The 20,857-nt window shown below is 37.2% G+C and overlaps 1 protein-coding gene across 8 annotated transcripts in view; it reads right to left on the reverse strand.

Annotated features, from left to right (window-relative positions):
* LOC106092459 (homeobox protein 5) overlaps nucleotides 1–20,857 on the reverse strand; it is a 159,160-nt gene that overhangs the window by 76,607 nt on the left and 61,696 nt on the right. For 7 of the 8 annotated variants that reach the window (XR_009396900.1, XR_001222161.2, XR_001222159.2 and 4 more), the window contains exon 1: nucleotides 5,536–5,749. The exons of the other annotated variant lie outside the window; for it this stretch is intronic. Coding sequence is in view for 3 of the 7 variants with exons in the window: in XM_013259328.2 (XP_013114782.2) it covers nucleotides 5,536–5,553 (18 nt within the window). In the remaining 4 variants the exon portion in view is untranslated. Of the gene's footprint in view, nucleotides 1–5,535; nucleotides 5,750–20,857 lie in introns of those variants that run through there. 8 annotated transcript variants of the gene reach the window in all.

The following is a 20,857-nucleotide window of genomic DNA, read 5'->3' on the forward strand; positions in this document are numbered from 1 at the left end:
TATTTACTAAACTAAATGAAAATGCCTATACTATAACCACAAAATGTAAACTCTTAAAAGCAAAAAAAGAACACTAAATGACTACTATAAGTCGGACAAATGATTAATATGCAGGTGGTTCAAGCAATTAGAAGGCACAAAAAAAACATCATACACATTTGTTGTTTTTCTTTTTTTTTTGTATTCGTATACAAAATAAGTGTTTGTATATGAAATGCCTTTCATATTTATTGTTGAAGGAAACACACCAAAAACAACAATAAATTATGATTTAAGTTTTAACAAAAAAAAAAAAAAAAACCAAGGAAATTAAAAAAATAACTTTAGTCAGAAATGAAAAACAAAAACATGAACCTATCAACCGATAAATCATCACTGATGAATGAGTGAGTGAATTCAGTATATATCATCATAGAAAATGACTTATAAATATGTACGCCCACATTTCACATCATGGAGTGGGCAAACTAATTAATCCCTCAATGATGATTATTTTGGAAATTTATGATTGTTATTTTATAGCCTCTAGCAAAGAGTTGTTAAATTTAAATTTAAAAAAAAATAAATATTTTATAGTTCATATTGTATTAAATAGATTCCCATTTATTAAGAGAACTTAAAATTCGATTCGGCAAAAAACATGGTAGTTAGCAGGCCCAGATTATAAAAATCACAAAGCCTCTTTGTTGTCCCCAGATCAAGAAGTAAGGAACCAGTTGATCACGTTGTAAAAGATTGAAGGCAATGAACTATCGATCCGTGAAGCGAACATTGATTCAGATCATTACCTTGTTACAGCAAAGGTTCGCTTTCGTTTAAGCATAGCTAGAAAAGATTAAGGAGAGTTCATAGTAGAAGAGGAGTGGGAAAAAACGTCTATGCCGCAGAAAGAAAAAGGACATGGAAAGTCGTGAGTGAGAGAGTAAAGTTACGGAAATTTAACCAAAGAATCAAAAATAAAACCCATGTCTTTGTTACAGACACATCCTCCTGCAGAAACAAAGAAGAAAATCAGCTAACTGATACAGACAGTGAGCTTGAGATATGAAAAGAACATTTTTGGAGCAGAACCAATCCCTCATGATGGTTTACTTCCAAGTCAAAACGAGATCCAAGTGGTAGTGAGCCGACTGAAGAACAACAATAAATCCCGTAAATAATTCTGAAACTTTTGAACGGATAGAGATATGTGCACAAAACTTAACAAAGGGAGTCAAAAGCCTACCCCAAGAAATCCATGGTAAGCCAAGTATGCGGTATACTCGTACAGAGCAACCCTGCAATCAGCAACAAGGCGCCCGATTAAGGAGAGTTCATAGTAGAAGAGGAGTGGGAAAAAAAAACGTCTATGCCGCAGAAAAAAAAGGACATGGAAAGTCGTGAGTGAGAGAGTAAAGTCACGGAAATTTAACCAAAGAATCAAAAATATTGGGTTGTCCAAAAAGTAATTGCGGATTTTTCATATAGTCGGCGTTGACAAATTTTTTCACAGCTTGTGACTCTGTAATTGCATTCTTTCTTCTGTCAGTTATCAGCTGTTACTTTTAGCTTGCTTTAGAAAAAAAGTGTAAAAAAAGTATATTTGATTAAAGTTCATTCTAAGTTTTATTAAAAATGCATTTACTTTCTTTTAAAAAATCCGCAATTACTTTTTGGGCAACCCAATAAAACCCATGGCTTTGTTACAGACACATCCTTCTGCAGAAACAAAGAAGAAAAACAGGTAACTGATACAGACAGTGCGCTTGCGAGAAAATTTTTGGAGCAGAATCAATCCTTGATGATGGTTTACTTCCACGTCAAAATGAGATCCAAGTGGCAGTGAGCCGACTGAAGAACAACAAGGGAGCCGCACAGTGTAGCCATATCAAAAAATTTCGTAAATAATTCTGGAACTTTTGAACGGATAGAGATATGTGCACAAAACTTAACAAAGGTAATTTTGAGGTATTTTTCAATAAGTTTGCCGAATTTAGAAGAATTCGTTAGAATCCTAGAATTCAACGGCACCGGATGGCGTTCTGCCTGCTATGCTGCAAAGGGAAGAACCGATTGTCATTCGTGGCAGGAGGTTAGGGTGGTTTTTATACCGAAAAGGGGGAAACCGAGATATTCTCTACCCAAGGACTACAGCTGAATAAGTCTATAATCCTTTATTTGGAAGACTTTGTAGAAACTACAATAATTGACATATGTATTAGGGACCGTCTCGACCTTTCTGATATCAGCATGCGTAGACTAAGGTTCGGCTAGTTGATAGTGCCCTTCATGATGCGGTTGGTTACAACGAGGAGAATTTAGCTGTGCGTCACTTTGGCAGCCTACTTAGACATAGAAGGGGCTTTTCATAACGTGCATTTGGAGTCTCGAACCGGATTTCTTCGTCAAAAGTACCTGCTGACCAGTCGTTTGCCGGCTAGTAGAGCCTGGCGTAGCCACTACAACAGTCGAGGTCTCTCTCAGTAGCAGACAACATGCTACGGCCTGACATGGCGCACTGGTGGACTTGTAACATCTCGAAATATTGATATAGGACCCCATAAAGTATTGGGTTGCCCTAAAAGTAATTGCGGATTTTTCATATAGTCGGCGTTGAAAATTTTTTTCACAGCTTGTGACTCTGTAATTGCATTCTTTCTTCTGTCCGTTATAAGCTGTGTCTTTTAGTTTGCTTTAGAAAAAAAGTGTAAAAAAAGTATATTTGATTAAAGTTCATTCTAAGTTTTATTAAAAATGCATTTACTTTCTTTTAAAAAATCCGCAATTACTTTTTGGGCAACCCAATATATATATTCTTGATAGTCTTGACATTCGGAGGCAACCGTAGCGCATAGGTTAGCATGTCCGCCTATGACGCTGAACGCCTGGGTTCGAATTCTGGCGAGACCATTAGAAAAAATTTTCAGCGGTGGCTTTCCCCTCCTAATGCTGGCAACATTTGTGAGGTAATATGCCATGTGAAACTTCTCTCCAAAGAGGTGTCGCACTGCGGCACGCCGTTCGGACGCGGCTATAAAAAGGAGGCCCCTTGAATCGGACTGCCCTCATTGATATGTGAGAAGTTTGCCCCTGTTCCTTAGTGGAATGTTCATTTCGTCTGATTTTGCTAAAATTTTCCCCATAGTGTTCTGTTATGACTGGAGGCCACCGTAGCGCAGAAGTTAGCATGCCCGCCTGTGACGCTGAACGCCTGGGTTCGAATCCTGGCGAGACCATTAGAAAAAATTTTAAGCGGTGGCTTTCCCCTCCAAATGCAGGCAACATTTGTGAGGTAATATGCCGTGTTAAACTTCTCTCCAAAAAGGTGTCGCACTGCGGCACGTCATTTGGACTCGGCTATAAAAAGGAGGCCCCTTATCATTGAGCTTAAACATGAATCGGTCTGCACTCATTGATATGTGAGAAGTTTGCCCCTGTTCCTAGTGGAATGTTCATTTCGTCTGATTTTGCTAAAATTTTCACCATAGTGTTCTGTTATGACTTCCAACAACTGTGTCAAATGCGGTTCGAATGGGTCTTTAACCTGATATAGCTCCCATATAAACCTATCTCCCGATTTGATTTCTTCAGCCCATACAAGCCGCAATTTTTGCATGATTTAGCCGAAATTTTGCACATAGTATTATTTTATGGCTTTTAACAACGGTGTCAAATACGGTCTAAATCAGTCGATAATCTGATATATTGGGTTGCCCATAAAGTAATTACGGATTTTTTAAAAGAAAGTAAATGCATTTTTAATAAAACTTAGAATGAACTTTAATCAAATATACTTTTTTTACACTTTTTTTACACTTTAACAGCTGATAACTGACAGAAGAAAGAATGCAAGTACAGAGTCACAAGCTGTGAAATAATTTGTCAACGCCGACTATATGAAAAATCCGCAATTACTTTTTGGCAACCCAATAGCTCCCATATAAACCGATCTCCCAATTTGATTTCCTGAGCCCTTGGAAGCCGCAATTTTTGACCGATTTGGCTGAAATTTTGCCTGTAGTGTTCTGTTATGACTTCCAACAACTGTGCCAAGTATGTGTTTAAATCGCTCAAGAGCCTGATATAGCTGTCATATAACCTGATCTGCCGATTTGACTTCTTTAGCTCCTGGAAGCTTCAATGTTCATCCGATTTGGTTGAAATTAGGCACATGATGTTTTAGTTTGATTTCCAAGAACTGTACGATTTAAATCAGTCAACTGCTTGATATAGCTAGCATATAAACCGATCTCCCGACTTGACTTCTTGAGGCCTTACGAGCGGCAATTTTCGTCCCATTTGGCTAAAATTTTGCACATAGTGTTCTGTTATAACTACCAATAACTGTGCCAAGTGTGGTCCAAATAGGTCAAGAACATGATATAGCTCCCATATAAACCTATCTCGCGATTTGATTTCTTGAGCCCTTACAAGCCAAGATTTTTATCCGATTTGGCCGAAATTTGGCATATGTTATGACTCTCAACATCTGTGCCAAGTACGGTCCATGTCGGTCTATAACCAGATATAACTCCCATATTTTGGCAGAATCCATGGTGGAACTTGGCACGCTTTTACTTGTTCTGTACGTATTTGATGTCTTGTATTGGGTTGCCCAAAAAGTAATTGCGGATTTTTCATATAGTCGGCGTTGACAAATTTTTTCACAGCTTGTGACTCCGTAATTGCTTTCTTTCTTCTGTCAGTTATCAGCTGTGACTTTTAGCTTGCTTTAGAAAAAAAGTCTAAAAAAGTATATTTGATTTAAGTTCATTCTAAGTTTTATTAAAAATGCATTTCCTTTCTTTTAAAAAATCCGCAATTACTTTTTGGGCAACCACAGCTTTATGTGGTGTATGTTATTTTGTTCTCCACCTTCTCCACCTGAACGCAATGGACCTAAGATCTCGAATTAAAGCGGCTAGTTACCAAGGTTGCTAGTTGCGTGCCCTCTAACCTAACCTAGCCTTGCTCGCATTTTACCCATTGCGTATTTATTACCCGGCTTTGCTGAAATTTGGTACTTTGAGTTGTATCAGTACCCTACACATCCTATCCGTCTATTGTACTGATCGGATCATATTTAATTTGAAACTGTGAACTGTGTCCTCGACGCCCTTGCCTATATCGGACCGGATTTTGTCGAAATTTAATTAATAAATATAGCTGATAGCCATGGTAGCTAATACCAATTTGTTCTATAACATTATAATTAAATGGGGTGGTGGGTATGCAAATGGCTTAATGCCATTCTACTTATTTAATAATTAAATGCATAATTGTGTATTGAATTTCATGGATTCTCCCCCTCGCCTAGATTCATTTTAAAAATTTATAAATAAATAAAAAGTTGGCAATTAAAATTATAATTGAATTTATATGGAAATATGTATGCATACTGGTATTGGTTTATATACACTTGTACATGTTTGCGCATGTGTGTGTGTGTGTGATTGTGTAGAACAATGACTACAACATATAATCATAACTAAATAAACTATTAACAATATAAATAACAACAACAATAACACAACAATACATTGTCGAAATACTTACCGAATTAATTGTGGCCATGATGACGGCAGGCAAGGACGAGGAGTAGGAGGTGGTTGTGGTTGTGGTGGTGGTACAACAACACTAAACGCTGATGATGACGATGGCTATGACGATGAAGCTGATGATTTGTTTGGTTCTTTTCTGTTTTTTTGGTATTTTGGATGTTGTTGTAGGAGCCTTGTTTTCAGGATGATTTCTAATTTTGGACGATCGGTTTTGGTTGATTTATTTTTATTTTGGCTGTTTTTTTTTTTTTTTTGTTCTTTGTGCTTTTAATTCGTTAATGTTGTTGATGATGATGCTTTTTTTTTTGGTTTTTTTGGTGGTGGTTGGTTATTAAGCGGGATTTATGATTTTTGTATTTGTATTCGGTTTTTTTTGCTGGGTTTTCTTTCTGGTTGGTTTAGACTATTTTCACTTGTGGTGGGAGCTGTCTGTTTACGTGGCAGAGAGACTGAGGCTAAGACTGTGGCTGTTGTGGTTCTGTTGTTCGTGACTGTGAAGGTTTTGATGGCGGTGATGGAGGTGGTGGTGGTGGTAGTAATGGTGGTTTTGATGATGCTGATAATGATGGCTGTGGTTGTGGTTGAGGTGGTTGTGGTGGTGATGGTGGCTGAGGGGGACGACAACGACAACAACAACATAAATCATAAAATCTGCAAAAATGAATAATAAAAAAAAGAAAAAGAAGAAAATGAAACATAATCAGAATAAATGACATTTCACGCATTTTAAAAAAAATTAATGTGATTTTGGTTGGTTGGGTTTGTACATTTCGAAAACAAGAAATCAAAAGACCATCAGTTAACATATCGCTAAACTATTAAAGCAAATTTTTATTATTGATTTTATGAAAAATTTTTATTTGTTTTTTTTTTTTTTTTTGTTTCTTAGTTAGGCTATAAAAATAAAATACAATTTTGCAATCTTTCGTTGGTGATACAGATACAGACATTTATGCTAATGCGAACTAATTATGAATCAAGAATTTATGAAAATTTTTTTTAGAATAAATATAAAAATCATAATTTAAGTCATTCGGCAGGCGCTAAAACTGAAAATATTTTAAATCATTATTCATTCATAAAAGTTGACTTTTTTTAATATATATACGCTGAAATTTTTACACTTTTGAAATTGGCATAAAAATTGGAATTAAGTGTGGCTACATTTTGTAGGCCAACGTGGTGCTGAGTCTGGGTGCCAACCCCAACGTGAACATCCGAAAAAAAATTTCAGCGGTGATTATCTTCTTACCAATACTTGCTACATTTGTGGGGTATCCTGCCATTTAAAACTTCTCTAACGAGTTGTGTCGCTATGCGGCACACCGTTCACACTCAGCATAAAAAAGGAGACCCCTTATGATTGAACTTAAATTTTAATCACACTGCACTCATTGATATGAGAGAAGTACCCCCTGTTGCTTCATGGAATGTTCATGGGATGCCACAAATGGTCCCAGTTAATCCATTAACGCCTAATGAGTAGAAAAATATCCAGAATGTTCGGCGGATCGAACTTTATGCATTTTTACTTGTTTTTATACCCTCCATCATAGGACAGAGATGTAATAATAACGTCATTCTGTTTGTAACACCTCGAAATATGCGTCTAAGACCCCATAAAGTATAGATATTCTTGATCGTCATGACATTTTAAGTCGATCTAGCCATGTCCGCCCATTTGTCCGTCCGTCCGACCATCTGTCTGTCGAAAGCACGATAACTTTCGAAGGAGTAAAGCTAGGCGCTGGAAATTTTTGACCAAATACTTCTTATTAGTGTATGTAAATGGGCCAAATCGGTCCATGTTTCGATATAGGTGCCATATAAACCGATATTTTGTCTTGACTTCTTGAGCCTCTGGAGGTTCGCAATTCCCATCCGATTTGGCTGAAATTTTGCATGATGTGTTTTGTTATGACTTCCAACAAGTGTGCTAAGTATGGTTTAAATCGGTTCATAACCTGGTGTAGCTGCCATATAAACCGATCTTAGGTCTTGACTTCTTCAGCTTTAAGAGGGCGCAATCCTTATCCGATTTGGCTGCAAATTTGCACATGGTGTTTTGGTGTCATCTCCAACCTTTGTGCTAAGTATGATTTAAATCGGTTAATATCCTGGTACAGCTGTCATATAAACCGATCTTGGATCTTAACTTCTTGAACCGCTAGAGGGCGCCATTCTCATCCGATTTTGCTGAAACTTAGCATGACGTGTTTTGTTATGACATCCAAGAACTTTGCTTAGTATGGAGCAAATCGGTACATAACCTGATATAGCTGCCATATAAACAGATTTGGGATCTTGACTTCTTGAGCATCTAGAGGGCGCAGTTAGCATCCAACTTAGCTGAAATTTTGTTCAACGACTTCTCCCATGACCTTCAACATACATGTGAAATATGGTCTGAATCGATCTATAGCTTGATACAGCTCCCATATAAACCGATCTTCCGATTGTGCTTCTTGAGCCCCTACTAGATGCAGTTCATATCCGAATGGACTGAAATATTACACAACGACTTCTACAATGTTTAGAATTCAATTCATTTATGGTCCGAATATAACTTTAATATAGCTCCAATACCATAACAGTCCTTATTTATTATTCTTTGTTTGCCTAAAAAGAGATACAGCGCAAAGAACTCAACAAATGCTGTCAATGGTGGAGGGTATATAAGATTCTGCCCGGCCGAACTTAGCTGGCTCTTACTTATTTTTAAGGTGCCAGACATTTCTCGCAAATTAATTTTTTTTTCTTCGTTCTCGGTCGGCAAGCCATTTTGTTTTTTTTTTTTACTTTTTACTACTTAGAGGAAGGAATTGGAGAAATGCTGTCAAGACGTACCCTTCGAGATCGATCTTCATCACAGTCAAAAATATATGTATATATTCCCTTTATGGGGAATATGGTATCCTAATCCCTGGCTAGATTAGGATACCATAGCTCCCACTTTCAAAATTTCCCAATTGAGCAATTTGTAAACTCCCAAAATGATTGTGCTTTCTTTACAGGTCGCCCGTACAAGAGTTTGAACCTGCGAATGGCCACCCAAAGTAATTGCCATCTCAAGCGATGGTAGGGACAGGTGCAACCTCCGATGGCCGGTGTTCAATCTTTTTCATCCAGCTTGAAGTCACAGTAAATAAATTCGAAGCCATCAATACAACTTCCAACAGATGTACAGAATCATGTGCATCCCATACAAGTAGTGTAATTGTTGTAGACCAAAAATTTGCCATTACACAAAAACACATGCATTGGGAAATGTACAGCTAAATCGCAGGGTTGTCGGGCGTGGTTAATGTGGTATTTGTATCATAGAGGTGTTTGCACTATACAAATATAACATGTCAATGTACAGCCCTTGAAGCCCTCAGACCTAATGTGGTTGAAAGGTCTTCTAACCAAAGACGAAACGCTTCCCATAGTGGTTGATGTGTTGCGATCTCTCTCTAGCTTTCCTTTTCCATTTGCAGAGAAAATCTCCTATCATTGAGCTCGTCTTGAAAGAAGAACAAACAAAAAATTCTAAAATTTAATAATCTTCGCCCTAGAATGCAAAAAAACTTGAAAATGGAAAAATACGGCTGAGCCCGGCCGGGACTCGAACCTAGGCACCCGGAGCAACAGAGAGAGCCGTTGCCGTTGTCTAGCGTTCAAAGCCATCAATACAACTTCCATCAGATGCACAGAATCATGTGCATCCCATGCGAGAAGTGTAATTGCTGTGAACCAAAAATTTGCCATTACACGAAAACACATGCATGGGTAATGTACAGCTAATAGACAGGTTTGTCGAGCGTGGTTAATGTGGTGTTTCTATCGTATAAGCGTTTTCGCAATAAATGCGATACAAAAGCAACATGCCAACGAACGGTCGTGTTGCGATCTCTGGCTTTCCCTTTCCTTTTCCATCTTCGATCATTGAGCTCGTCTCGAAGGAGAAACAAACATAAATAGTAAATTAGATTTGTTATTGAAAAAGCATTTTGGAAGCTACTTTGGAGCCGTGAGCACGCAAATATGGACGTACCAACAAGACTCGCTTCCGTCATATGAAGCACTTGTAAAGCTAGAATTGCCTTATTCATATTCATCATACCACAAAGCATTGTTCACCCATGCGTATGAGGAATTTTTAATATTTAGTTATATTATAAATACGCATACGCACAGGTGGTCGATCCTTATAATGTAAAACTATTTATACCCTACTCGACCACGGTGGTACAGGGTATTAAAACTTTTTTCACTTGTTTGCAACGCTAAAAAGGAGAATAGCTAGATCCATGGATAAGTATACCGATCGGCTTAGAATCACTTGGATTGGATGATTGGATTTAGCTATGTTCGTCTCAAGGCACAGGTACATCGAGGCAAAGGTCACATTTGTTGTCCGATTGTCATAAAAATTTGTACAAATCACTTTTTTAGTTCATTTTGAACTAAATCGGTTCAGATTTAGATATAGCTACTATATATATCTTTCATCCGATGTAGCCTTTTAAGGCTGTAGTAGTCAGAAGTTTGGACAGAAATTTAGCTTGAGGCACAATGTAATCGAAATCGGTTATGATTAGTATCCCATAGATATTTTGGTAAGATTTTTACAAAATTTTGCGTGAGGTGTTCCATTTGACCTCTTAACATGTGTCAAAAGTTCAGAATAGGATGTTGCACCCATAAATATCTTTCATCCCATGTTACCTTTTTGGGGCTGTAGTAGCCACAATTGTGATCCGATCTTTACAAAAGTTAGCGTGAGGAGTTTTTTTGGCTTTCCAGTATATGTACGAAATTTTATCAAAATCGGTTCAGATCCGGGATCCGGAGCAAGCACTTTTTTCCGTTTCGCTTCGTATTTTTTTTTCGCTCCGCTTCACTACACTCTCTGCTCCCGCTCCTTTACTTTTAAGTTGACTATTTATTTTAAAATTTTCTTCTTGTACACACCTTGTACACTGATAAATTAATTTTGTAATTACGTTTAAAACATCAACTAATATTCAACTCCTATTATATGTGTTTTTGATCGCCATCTATATTGGCCAAAACCGATCTCCTGCATTGATTTCTTGAGCCTCTAGAGGGCTTATTTTAACTCATTTCGCAGAGATTTTGCAAACCGGTTTCTTTTATGACCATCAACATTTATATAAAATATAGTCTCAATCGATCCATAATCTTCGTTGCTATCTGGACTATGTTCAGTTCGGACAATGAGAGGCCTAGTGCAACTCACTGTTTTTTTCCACAAAGCTTTTAAGGTTGAAAATGATTAGACTAACCACCTAAACGAGCAGATAAAGAAATTGGAGAAAATTGGGAACCAAAACTTTGAGACAGTCAGTAACTTTATCTACCTCGACGCCGCCGTAACCGAAACGAATGACAACAGTTTTGAGATTCAACGAAAATAATACTGGCAAACAGATGCTTCTTTGGACGAAGTAAGCAGTTTAGAAACAAGGCCACGTCTCGACAGACGAAGATTGCACTATGCAAGACACTGATACTACCCGTGCTGTTATATGGTTCTGAAGCATGGGTAGATGTGAAAGCAGATGAGGCAGTGCTTAGAGTATTTGAGAGAAAGATTCTTCGTAAAATATATGGACCAGTTTGGGTTTATGGAGAATATAGGCGACGTATGAACCACGAGCTGTATGAGCTGTATAACGACGATAGCATAGTTACACGCATCAAAATACAACGGCTGCTTTGGCTAGGTCATGTTGTCAGAATGGATGAAGAAGCTCCAGCAAAGAATTCCTTTGAAGGCAAACACGGTGGTACACGCAAACCGGGAAGACCAAACGCCCGATGGAAAGATCAAGTGTTGGGAGACACCTCGAAACTTGGTGTCAGGGATTTTAGAATGAGCACAGAAGATCGAGGCGCTTGGAACGCTTTTCTACGTTCGGCTAATGGAACAAATATTCTGTCTTAGCCAATTAAAGCAAGTAGAGTAACCTCCTAAGAAACGTTTACAATTGGAGTGCACGTGATCAAATTCAATCTGTTGTCGGGCAATTTCTTTTTATTTATCAATAAAAATCCTTCATTATTCTTTCCCTTGGTCAAAAAACAGCTTGACTCTTGTTTTTCTTAGGGAAAAAATAATAACGTAACGTAATAAAAATATTAATATTTTTCATAAAAAAATCTCCTACTGAGACATCTAAATATAAAACAACAATTAGTGACGCATAGAGCCGTAAGACTCTGGCTAATGACATATTCAGTTTATTAACACACAGACACACTTACAGGTAGGTGTATTAAACTTTGATTTGTTTTAAAAAGCAGAAAGAGGGAACTAACTAACCAACAAATGCAACAAACACCCGCATTAACGATTGATTTATTTGCATGAGACAATGAAGTATGTGGCGATATAAATCCGCACACACTCACATGTACTCACATAGTCTAACAAATACCTAGACAGATGAAAAGAGTATCTCTCAAAGACACACGGTAAAAACAATAGCACTAGCAGTAGCAAAAACAACAACAACACTAAAAACTAAAGCTAAAATAAAAACTACTACATTTTGACTAAGATAAATATACATTGTAGAAGACACTACCAACAACATCAACGAACAGCACTGACAAGAATAAGACATTCTTATATGGATGACATTGAATATTTAAAATGTTTCTTAACATCTCTAAGGTATGTAGGAATGTATGTCGATCTTTAGATGTATTAGAGTGTAACGAAAACAAGTTCCCATCGCATTAAGTGTTGGAAAGAAAACTAACAAACATAAGTTAAGAGGAAGCAATCAAAAATTCATTAAAATTGTAGAAAAAAATTATTGCCAATTACAATTGGTTCTTGTAATATATTTTCTATGATAACCTAGCATATTCCCACTTGATTATGTTTGACAACATCTCAAACGCTTCGTTGAGTCTCTGAATTTTTTAAACGTTGCCTAGTCTTTCCTTTGATTTCATTTCATATAGTCTAAGCATAGTATTTGTTGTTGTTTACTTATGAACAACACAAGAAAAAATAGAAATACAATAGCTTAGGTCTGCTTTCAATTAAATTAAAATAGTTTTTTTTTTATAACACATTATAGATTATTTCATTTTTCACGCAAACTTATTTTGATAATAGCTAACAAGTACATAAAAGCGAAAATATTATTGGAAAAATAAATATGTATGTACGTGTTTCTATTGATTACATACAATTAACTTCCAAGAATTGAAACAAAGCAGAACAAAAATTTGTTTTGCCATTGATAGATTTTTCTTGAATGAATGACTTAATTTTCTTTTATATTATATAGTCAAATGAGTAATTAGTATTTCTCATACGCATGGGAGTACAATGAAGAGTTGATTAATTTTTAATACTCATACGTCAGGGCGTACGAGTCACAATACATACTAAAATAGGGGTTTAAATGTCTAACCAATCAATTAACGCCGAATAGGTAGAAGAAAAAACCCAAAAACACAGATGTTCTAAAAAAATTCGAATTCGAATTAGGTTGAAAGCATGCCAATTCTGTTTTCATTGCCATTAAGTGAACGTATGAAAGCCAATAAATCAAATTTGTCTCATCTTATATAGCCATGTTTGGGAAAATTGCCCAGTAACTTGATAAAGCCTAATAATTCGAACAAAAATAAAGGGTGATTTTATAGCTATTATCTATTTGGCAACACTTGTTTAAACAGCTCACACACGTTTCGTATTTTGTTTCACTCTATAATTTAACTATGAATCGTCTTACCAACGAATAATTATGCAAATTATTGAATTTTATTATCAATATACGTACTATGTTAAGAAAATTCATGGCGTGCTTCTTCCATTTTACGACTAAGCTCATTTTTGGCTAAATGGGTACGTAAATAAGTAGAATTGTCGATTTTGGAGTGAAGATATAGGCAAATGTTTCCAACATTAGCAGGGGATAACCAACGCCGAAAAAATATTCTGACGCTCTCGTCTGGATTCAAACCCATGCGTTTAGCGTCATAGGCGGACATGTTTATCTCTGCCCTACGGTGGCGTCCTTCTGGTTACACAAAAACGAAAAAATAGTTTAAAACTTTCGGCTCAAATAACCGTGGGGGAACCTACCCAAACGGACATTTTAACCGATTGGGACATTATGAATATCAAATTAAATGTATTTAAGAGTACAGTAGGAACTTCATATAACAATTTGATTCCAAGTGTCGGAGGGTCCGCCCTATGTTTACCGGTTCGGCCTAGGATACGAAACATATATAAAAACTTGGGGTCAAGACCGCCCCACTCCAAAATCCACCTCCATGTAGGACGATCGGGACAATATGGGACTCAAACGAAAGGTACTTGAGAATAGAATGTGAAGCTTATACAAAAATTTTGGGATTTATTCCCAGGCAGGTCACCCCACCCAAATATTAAATGCCCTAAATGAACATGTACACTGAACGGAACCATTTGGACTCAAACGTAAGGTATATGAGAGTAGAATACGAAGTGTCAGTCAATTCCCGTGAGGTCGCCCCACCCCAAAAATTATGCCCCAAATGGACATGTATACTAAACGCGATAATATGGCATTTTAATGAAAGGTATTTGAGAGTTAAAAACAAATATATGATATTAAACGGCCAAGGGTTTTCCAAAGGGGATTTTGTGGTACATATTACGGCCAAAGAGCAGAATGGATTTTAATGAAATCAACATCAACCGAATGTGGAATTAATTTTTAACAAAAGAAGAAGAAGCATAAACTCAAAGCGCCATGTAGCGAGATCTGGCAATATGGAAGCCACAACCAATCTGGCATAAAAATATGACGTCAAGTTTTTGGGGGTCATCGTTTTTTCTTTAACCTATCCTATCTTGAAAATGAGGGATTGTCAACTAGATTGCGAACTTTACTTTGAAATATGTATTCAACTTTCAGAGAGTTTTAACCCAAAGGGTACCAACGGACATTTAGCCTTACTATGACAATATAGGGCTCAAATTCAAGGTATTTGAGTGCTCTCAACCAAATTTGTTATTCAATTTCTTATGCCGAAACAGTAGTTTTTGTCTTACTGCTGTTTCAATAAACACAATGCTGCTGTGTTAACACACATTTCGGTCAGCAAAATCAGCAAAGTTTTAAGTACAAAGTACAAAAATCTACTGAAAAACAAATGTTATGCTATTTTTTATCTTCGCCTGTTACTTGTATAAATTATTTTCAAATTTAGACCCTGTCATAAGGGACCGCAAAATTGATGATGAGTTCCGATTGATCTGAAATTTTGCACGTAGTCTTTTATTTTTCCAGCATACATGCGATCCAAATCAGTCCTTAACCCGATATAGCTCCTAATAAACCGATCTCCCGATAATCCTTCTACGGCGGCCAGAGATTTAAAATTTTGCTTGATTTGGCAGAATCATGTGCCTCTCAACTATGTTCATATGTATGTTTACATTTTTAACGAATTCCATGGTGATGGGTTCATAAGATAAGGTCCTGTTGACTTTGGAACTTTGTTACATGTTTTTATATATATATATATTTTTTTTACTTTAATAACCTATTTCGGATGCTGACTGGGGAAGAATTATAACCTGTCTGTTACGCATATGATGTTACACAACTTCTAAGGTGTAAGAATCCGAGGCCACCGTAGCGCAGAGGTTAGCATGTCCGCCTATGACGCTGAACGACTGGGTTCGATTCTAGCGAGACCATCAAACAAAATTTTCAGCGGTGGTTTTCCCCTCCTAATGCTGGCAACATTTGTCTCCAAAGAGGTGTCGCACAGTGGCACGCCGTTCGGACTCGGCAATAAAAAGGAGGCCCCTTATCATTAGGGTTAAAAACTTGAATAGGACTACACTCATTGATATACGAGAAGTTTGCCCCTGTTCCTTAGTGGAATGTTCATAGGCAAAATTTGCAAAGAATCCGAACCAACTATGCAGAAGGGCCGGAAGTTTTCTGCAGATGGCATACGACTAGGCTAGAACTAGGAGTCTCAATATTAGCCCAAAAAAGATCCCATAGAGATGGGCCACTTTAAGGCACCACGCTTCCACAATAAAACGATTTCGATATTTGAGAAGGTCAAATACTTAGGAGTGATCTTGGACAGGAAACTGAAGTGAATAGGGCATTCAAGAGCGTACCGAAAAGGTTGAATCCGAGGATAGTCCACTGGCTCTACAGAAGCATGATTAGGCCGATATTTATTTACGCCTCAGTAGTTTGGTGGAGTGCTAAGGAGAAAATGTGCAACATAAGGACCATACCATCATATGGCGTGATCCAGTTCGTGAGAGGACGAGGCTATTACTGGAAGTAAAAAGAGGTCAGTATAGCTATTGGAATCATAACGAGACACACAGGACTAAAAGCTCCTTTATCCAAAATTAGTGCGGCATGTGAAAACATGTGTAGGGCATGTGGGAAAAAAGATGAAACCTTGAAGCGTTTCCTATTTCATTACCCGGCATTCGTGGCTAACAGACACCGCTACACGATACCAGAAATGAAACAACTTAGGAGCGTGGTATGGAAAACAAGGATTTTGTAAATAACACGGAATTTCTAACTTAAAATTTTCTTTTTCGAGGCTACTTTTAGATTTTAGAGCACACAACAAGCCGATTACTGGCTTAGATGAATGTCCATAGTGAAATGGGGCAGATTAATATCTGCACCCTCTAAAGAAGGTTAGGTTAGGTTTAAAAGACCTACTTTAATTTCATTGTTTTTTCAATATTTTTATACCCATCACCATATGATAGGGGGTGTATTTATTGAGTTATTCCGTTTGCAACACATCGAAATATGAATTTCCTACCCTACACAGTATTTATATTTCGGATCGTAGTAAAACCCTGAGACGATTTAACGATGTCCGTGTGTCTGTCCGTCCGTCTGTTGTAATCAATCTATAGCCTTCAAAAATTGAGATATTGAGCTGAAATTTGGCACAGATACGTCTTTTTGATGCACGTTGTTTAAGTTCCTGAACGGGCCAAATCGGACCATATTTAGATAAAGCTGCTATATAGGCCGATCTTCCGATAAAGGGCCCAAAGCCCATAAATGCTTTATATTTTATCCGATTTCGCTGAAATTTGAAGCGGTGAGTTTCTGTAAGCCTCCCGACATTCGACCCAACTATGGGTCGACCGACCATATAGACCGATCTGCAGATAAGGGATCTGAGGCCGATAAAAGTTTTATTTATTACCCGATTTCGATTAAATTTAAAACAGTAAGTAGTTTTAGGCCTCTCGACATCCTACCCAAATATGGTTCAGATCGGACTATATTTGGATATAGCTGCCATGTAGACCGATCTGCCGATAAGTGTTGTGTAACCCATAAAAGCTGCATATATTACCCGATTTCGCTGAAATTTTAATCAGTGAGTTGTTTTAGGCCATCCGACCCAAATATGGTAAAGATCGGACTGTGTTTAGACAAAGCTGCCATATAGACCGATATATGCCGATTAAGAGTCTAAAGCCCATAAAAGCTTTATTTGTTATCCGATTATCGTTAGAATTTGAAATAGTGAGTTATTTTAAGCCTCCTGACATTTTGTCGAGCATCAGTCTTTAACGATATAGGGCAGGCCGGACTAATCGTATGCATGAATTTCAAGAATATTAATAGTAACCAGTAAAAAAGAGCAAGGGTGGGCGAAACAGACTCTGTAATATCCTACAATTAATAATTCAGGCAAATGCAAAATGCACAAAATTATTATACCATGCACCACAAGGGTAGTGAAGGTATAAAAAGAAGCCGTACGATCTTAGGTTAGGTTGAAGTGGCAGTCTGCCATCAGACTCAATTAAACGTTTTGGTGCACTGATATACCATTGAAACAGGAAAAGGAACATGCCTGCTAGATCCAACTGTTGAACCACCCAAATCGCTTTAAAAATTTCAGACAAGTTCTAAAATATATGAGAACCGAAAGTGGAACACCTTCTGACTGCCAGTGCAGGACACACACACAGCAGATATTCTATGGTCTCTACCTTCTCGACGTTCTCACAGCTTCAGCAAAAGTCGTTAATGTAAACCTTCAGTCTGTCAGCATGTTCTAGCCGGTGACAGCAAAGCGGTAGGAGTCTTCAAGTTTAAATGAGGCCACATAACTTTGAAATGCTTACGGCCCCCTTTTTGGGGCCATCTATCATTCATTGCCTTTACGGCTTGATCTTGAAAATTAAGTTATCCCGCTAGAAGAATACCCACAGATTCCAGTTTCCTTGGAATGTGTAAGGTATTGGGTTGCCCAAAAAGTAATTGCGGATTTTTCATATAGTTGGCGTTGACAAATTTTTTCACAGTTTGTTATCAGCTGTTACTTTTAGCTTGCTTTAGAAAAAAAGTGTAAAAAAAGTATATTTGATTAAAGTTCATTCTAAGTTTTATTAAAAATGCATTTACTTTCTTTTAAAAAATCCGCAATTACTTTTTGGGCAATCCAATAGTTCCTAGTCTCGCAAGTTCGTCTGCTTTACAATTCCCTGGGATATCTCTGTGGCTCGGCATATATAACAGGTGAATATTGAATTGTTCAGCCATCTCATTGAGAGATCTGTGACAGTCGTATACGAATTTTTAAATCAGAAATACGTTCTCCAGGGATTAAATAGCTGGCTGGCTGTCTGAGAAGATATTTATGCCAATCGTTGTTATGACATTATATATTAGCCATTCCACCACTTCTTTAATTGCTAGGATCTCTGCTTGATACACACTGCAGTGGTCGGGTAACTTTCTCGATATGACCAGTTCCATTTTCAAAGTACACCCCAAAGCCCATCTAGTCGTCTAGTTTTAAACCATCTGTGCAGAAGTCTATGTAACTTCTATTACCGGGTATATCGTAAATCCCATCGGTTCTTTCAGGAATAGTGGTTCAGCGCCTTTTATCAAAAAGCGTCTCAGGCAGAGTGTAATCCACATTGCCTGGAACATCGGACATTGTATCAAGGATAACACAGTGTCTCCGTAGCTGCCACATGGCCAAAGAGAAAGCTATCTTAGCCTCACAGCAGTGGTCGCAGCAATTTGTCTAGCCACAATATCCAGGGGTATTAGGTGTAGCATTAAATTCAGTGCAACAGATGGTGTCGTCCTAAGTGGGCTGTAATGCATGAATAAGCCATCATTCGGATCCGCTTATTTATTAAACAGTAGGTGGGCTTTTGAAGCGATGTCCACCTGACCACAACATAAATCTTTGGGATTTCAAATTTAACAATTTTTCAATTTAATTAAAAACAAAATCTGTATCCATTCATAGCATCAAAAAAGGACAATGCAGTAATTTTTGGAATGAATAATAAACCCGTTTTGGTAAACGCATTCATTTTCCAAATCACAAAATATATAAAACTAAAAATGGGGATAATAGTTTTTTGTGCTTCTTTAAATCTAAGGATTTTTTTTTAATATTTTATGTTCTTATCTATTTCTTAATATTTACTTTTTAATCTTAAGCATAGTCCCTCACATTTTGTTTTACTCATAAAAATAATTCGATAAAACAAAAAACTTAAATATTTAATCCCATGCAATCTAAAAAGTTCATCACATCAAATCCTAAACACACCAAGCATATGGAAAAATATTACATTAAAGCATTAGTATGCTTTAGTATACATATAAGAGTGTGTGTGTGTGTGTGTATTTTATACAGCTGCATTAGATTTCGATATCGCCTTACGACACATCGCGAGCAGATGCACTCAGGCGCTTACGCATTGCTTTTGTTGTGTACACATAGAAACAGACATTCAATTGTACAAAATCAAAAAATCACGCAAACACACACACACACACACAAATACATTCTCTCATTTAAAAGCAGATGACTTGCCTGTCATGCAGGCCGTCAAAAAACCATTGGCGTCTAATACTTTTCTTATTGTTTTCGTTGTTGCGTTATTGCTGGCTGGCTTGCTTGCTAGCTTGCTACTACCACTGCCTGTTGCCGTTGTATTTTACGATGTTGATGTTGAAGCTGTTGTAATAGTTTTTTGTTTTTGTTTTGTGATTTTTCGGATGCCAACAAGAAGTGCGCAAAAGGGAATGAAGCCCAAGGAGGACAGTTGGAATTTTATAAGGAAAATAAATAAACTACTTATTTATTTTCTTCACTTGGACTCAACAAGGACATTGCATTTGTGAAGTTTACATAATTTTTTATTTTGAACTGGCAATGTCTATCCGTCATTCAGAGAGATGGTTTTTTTATAGCAATATTGTTTTCTTAAAAGAGAGCGTCTGCAAGAAGTCCTCTAGGTTGTTTAATTGAAATTTCGCTCAAGTACTTCTAAATGATGCAGGTCCGTTATGATTTCAAATGGGCCAAATGGGTTCATATTTAGATATAACTCACATATTTCCGATTTGATTTCTTGAACATCTGGAGAACCCAATTTTTCTATTTTAACAACCAACACAGCACAACTCGCAATTAAACCCATCTCCTAACTTAAATTTCTGAACTTCAGCCACTGACAAGTTCTTAGCGGAAGTTGTTGAAATATCATCAACACCCATATCAAGTAAGGTCCCTATCGTCCAAAGAATTTGGCTAACGCTACACATGGTGGAGTTCATTCCAACCGAACTATGACCATTTTATATACCATGCAATTAAAGCTATATCTGGTCATGGATCGATTCGGGCCATACTTAGTTTGGATGTTGGAGACTATGGTGGAAATCATTGAGCAAAATTTCATTGAAATCAGCTGAGAATCGGCAGTTCGGTTTATATGAAATCTATATCAGTTTATAAACCGATAAAGACCATACTTTGCATAGTTGTTGGAAGACATAACAAAACACTCCATGCCAAATCGGATAAGAATTGCGTGTTGTAAAGGTTCAAGAGGTCAAGACCCGAGAACGCTTTATATGGCAGCTATATCATACTATAAACAGATTTGAACCGTACTAAACACAGTTGTTAGAAGTCATAGCAAAAGGCTACGTTCAAAAATTCAGCCAAATCAGATTAAAATTGCACCCTCTAGATGCTCAAGAAGTCAATATTCAAGATCAGCTTATATGGCATTTACAATCCCAACCGACCGGCAATAATCAGAACCACTTGTGCAAATCGGTCAAGTACCTAGCTGTACTCCTTCGAAAACTTAATAGACAGACGGACGGATAGACTTGGCTACATCGACTTCGAATGCCAAGGCGATCAAGAATATTTATACTTTGTTAGGTCTCAGATCAATATTTCGATGGGTTACAAAGGGAGTGACGGCTTTGGTAGTATCCATCACTCCC

The sequence above is a fragment of the Stomoxys calcitrans genome, chromosome 2, assembly GCF_963082655.1.
Source record: "Stomoxys calcitrans chromosome 2, idStoCalc2.1, whole genome shotgun sequence".
Classification (NCBI taxonomy): Eukaryota; Metazoa; Arthropoda; class Insecta; order Diptera; family Muscidae; genus Stomoxys; species Stomoxys calcitrans.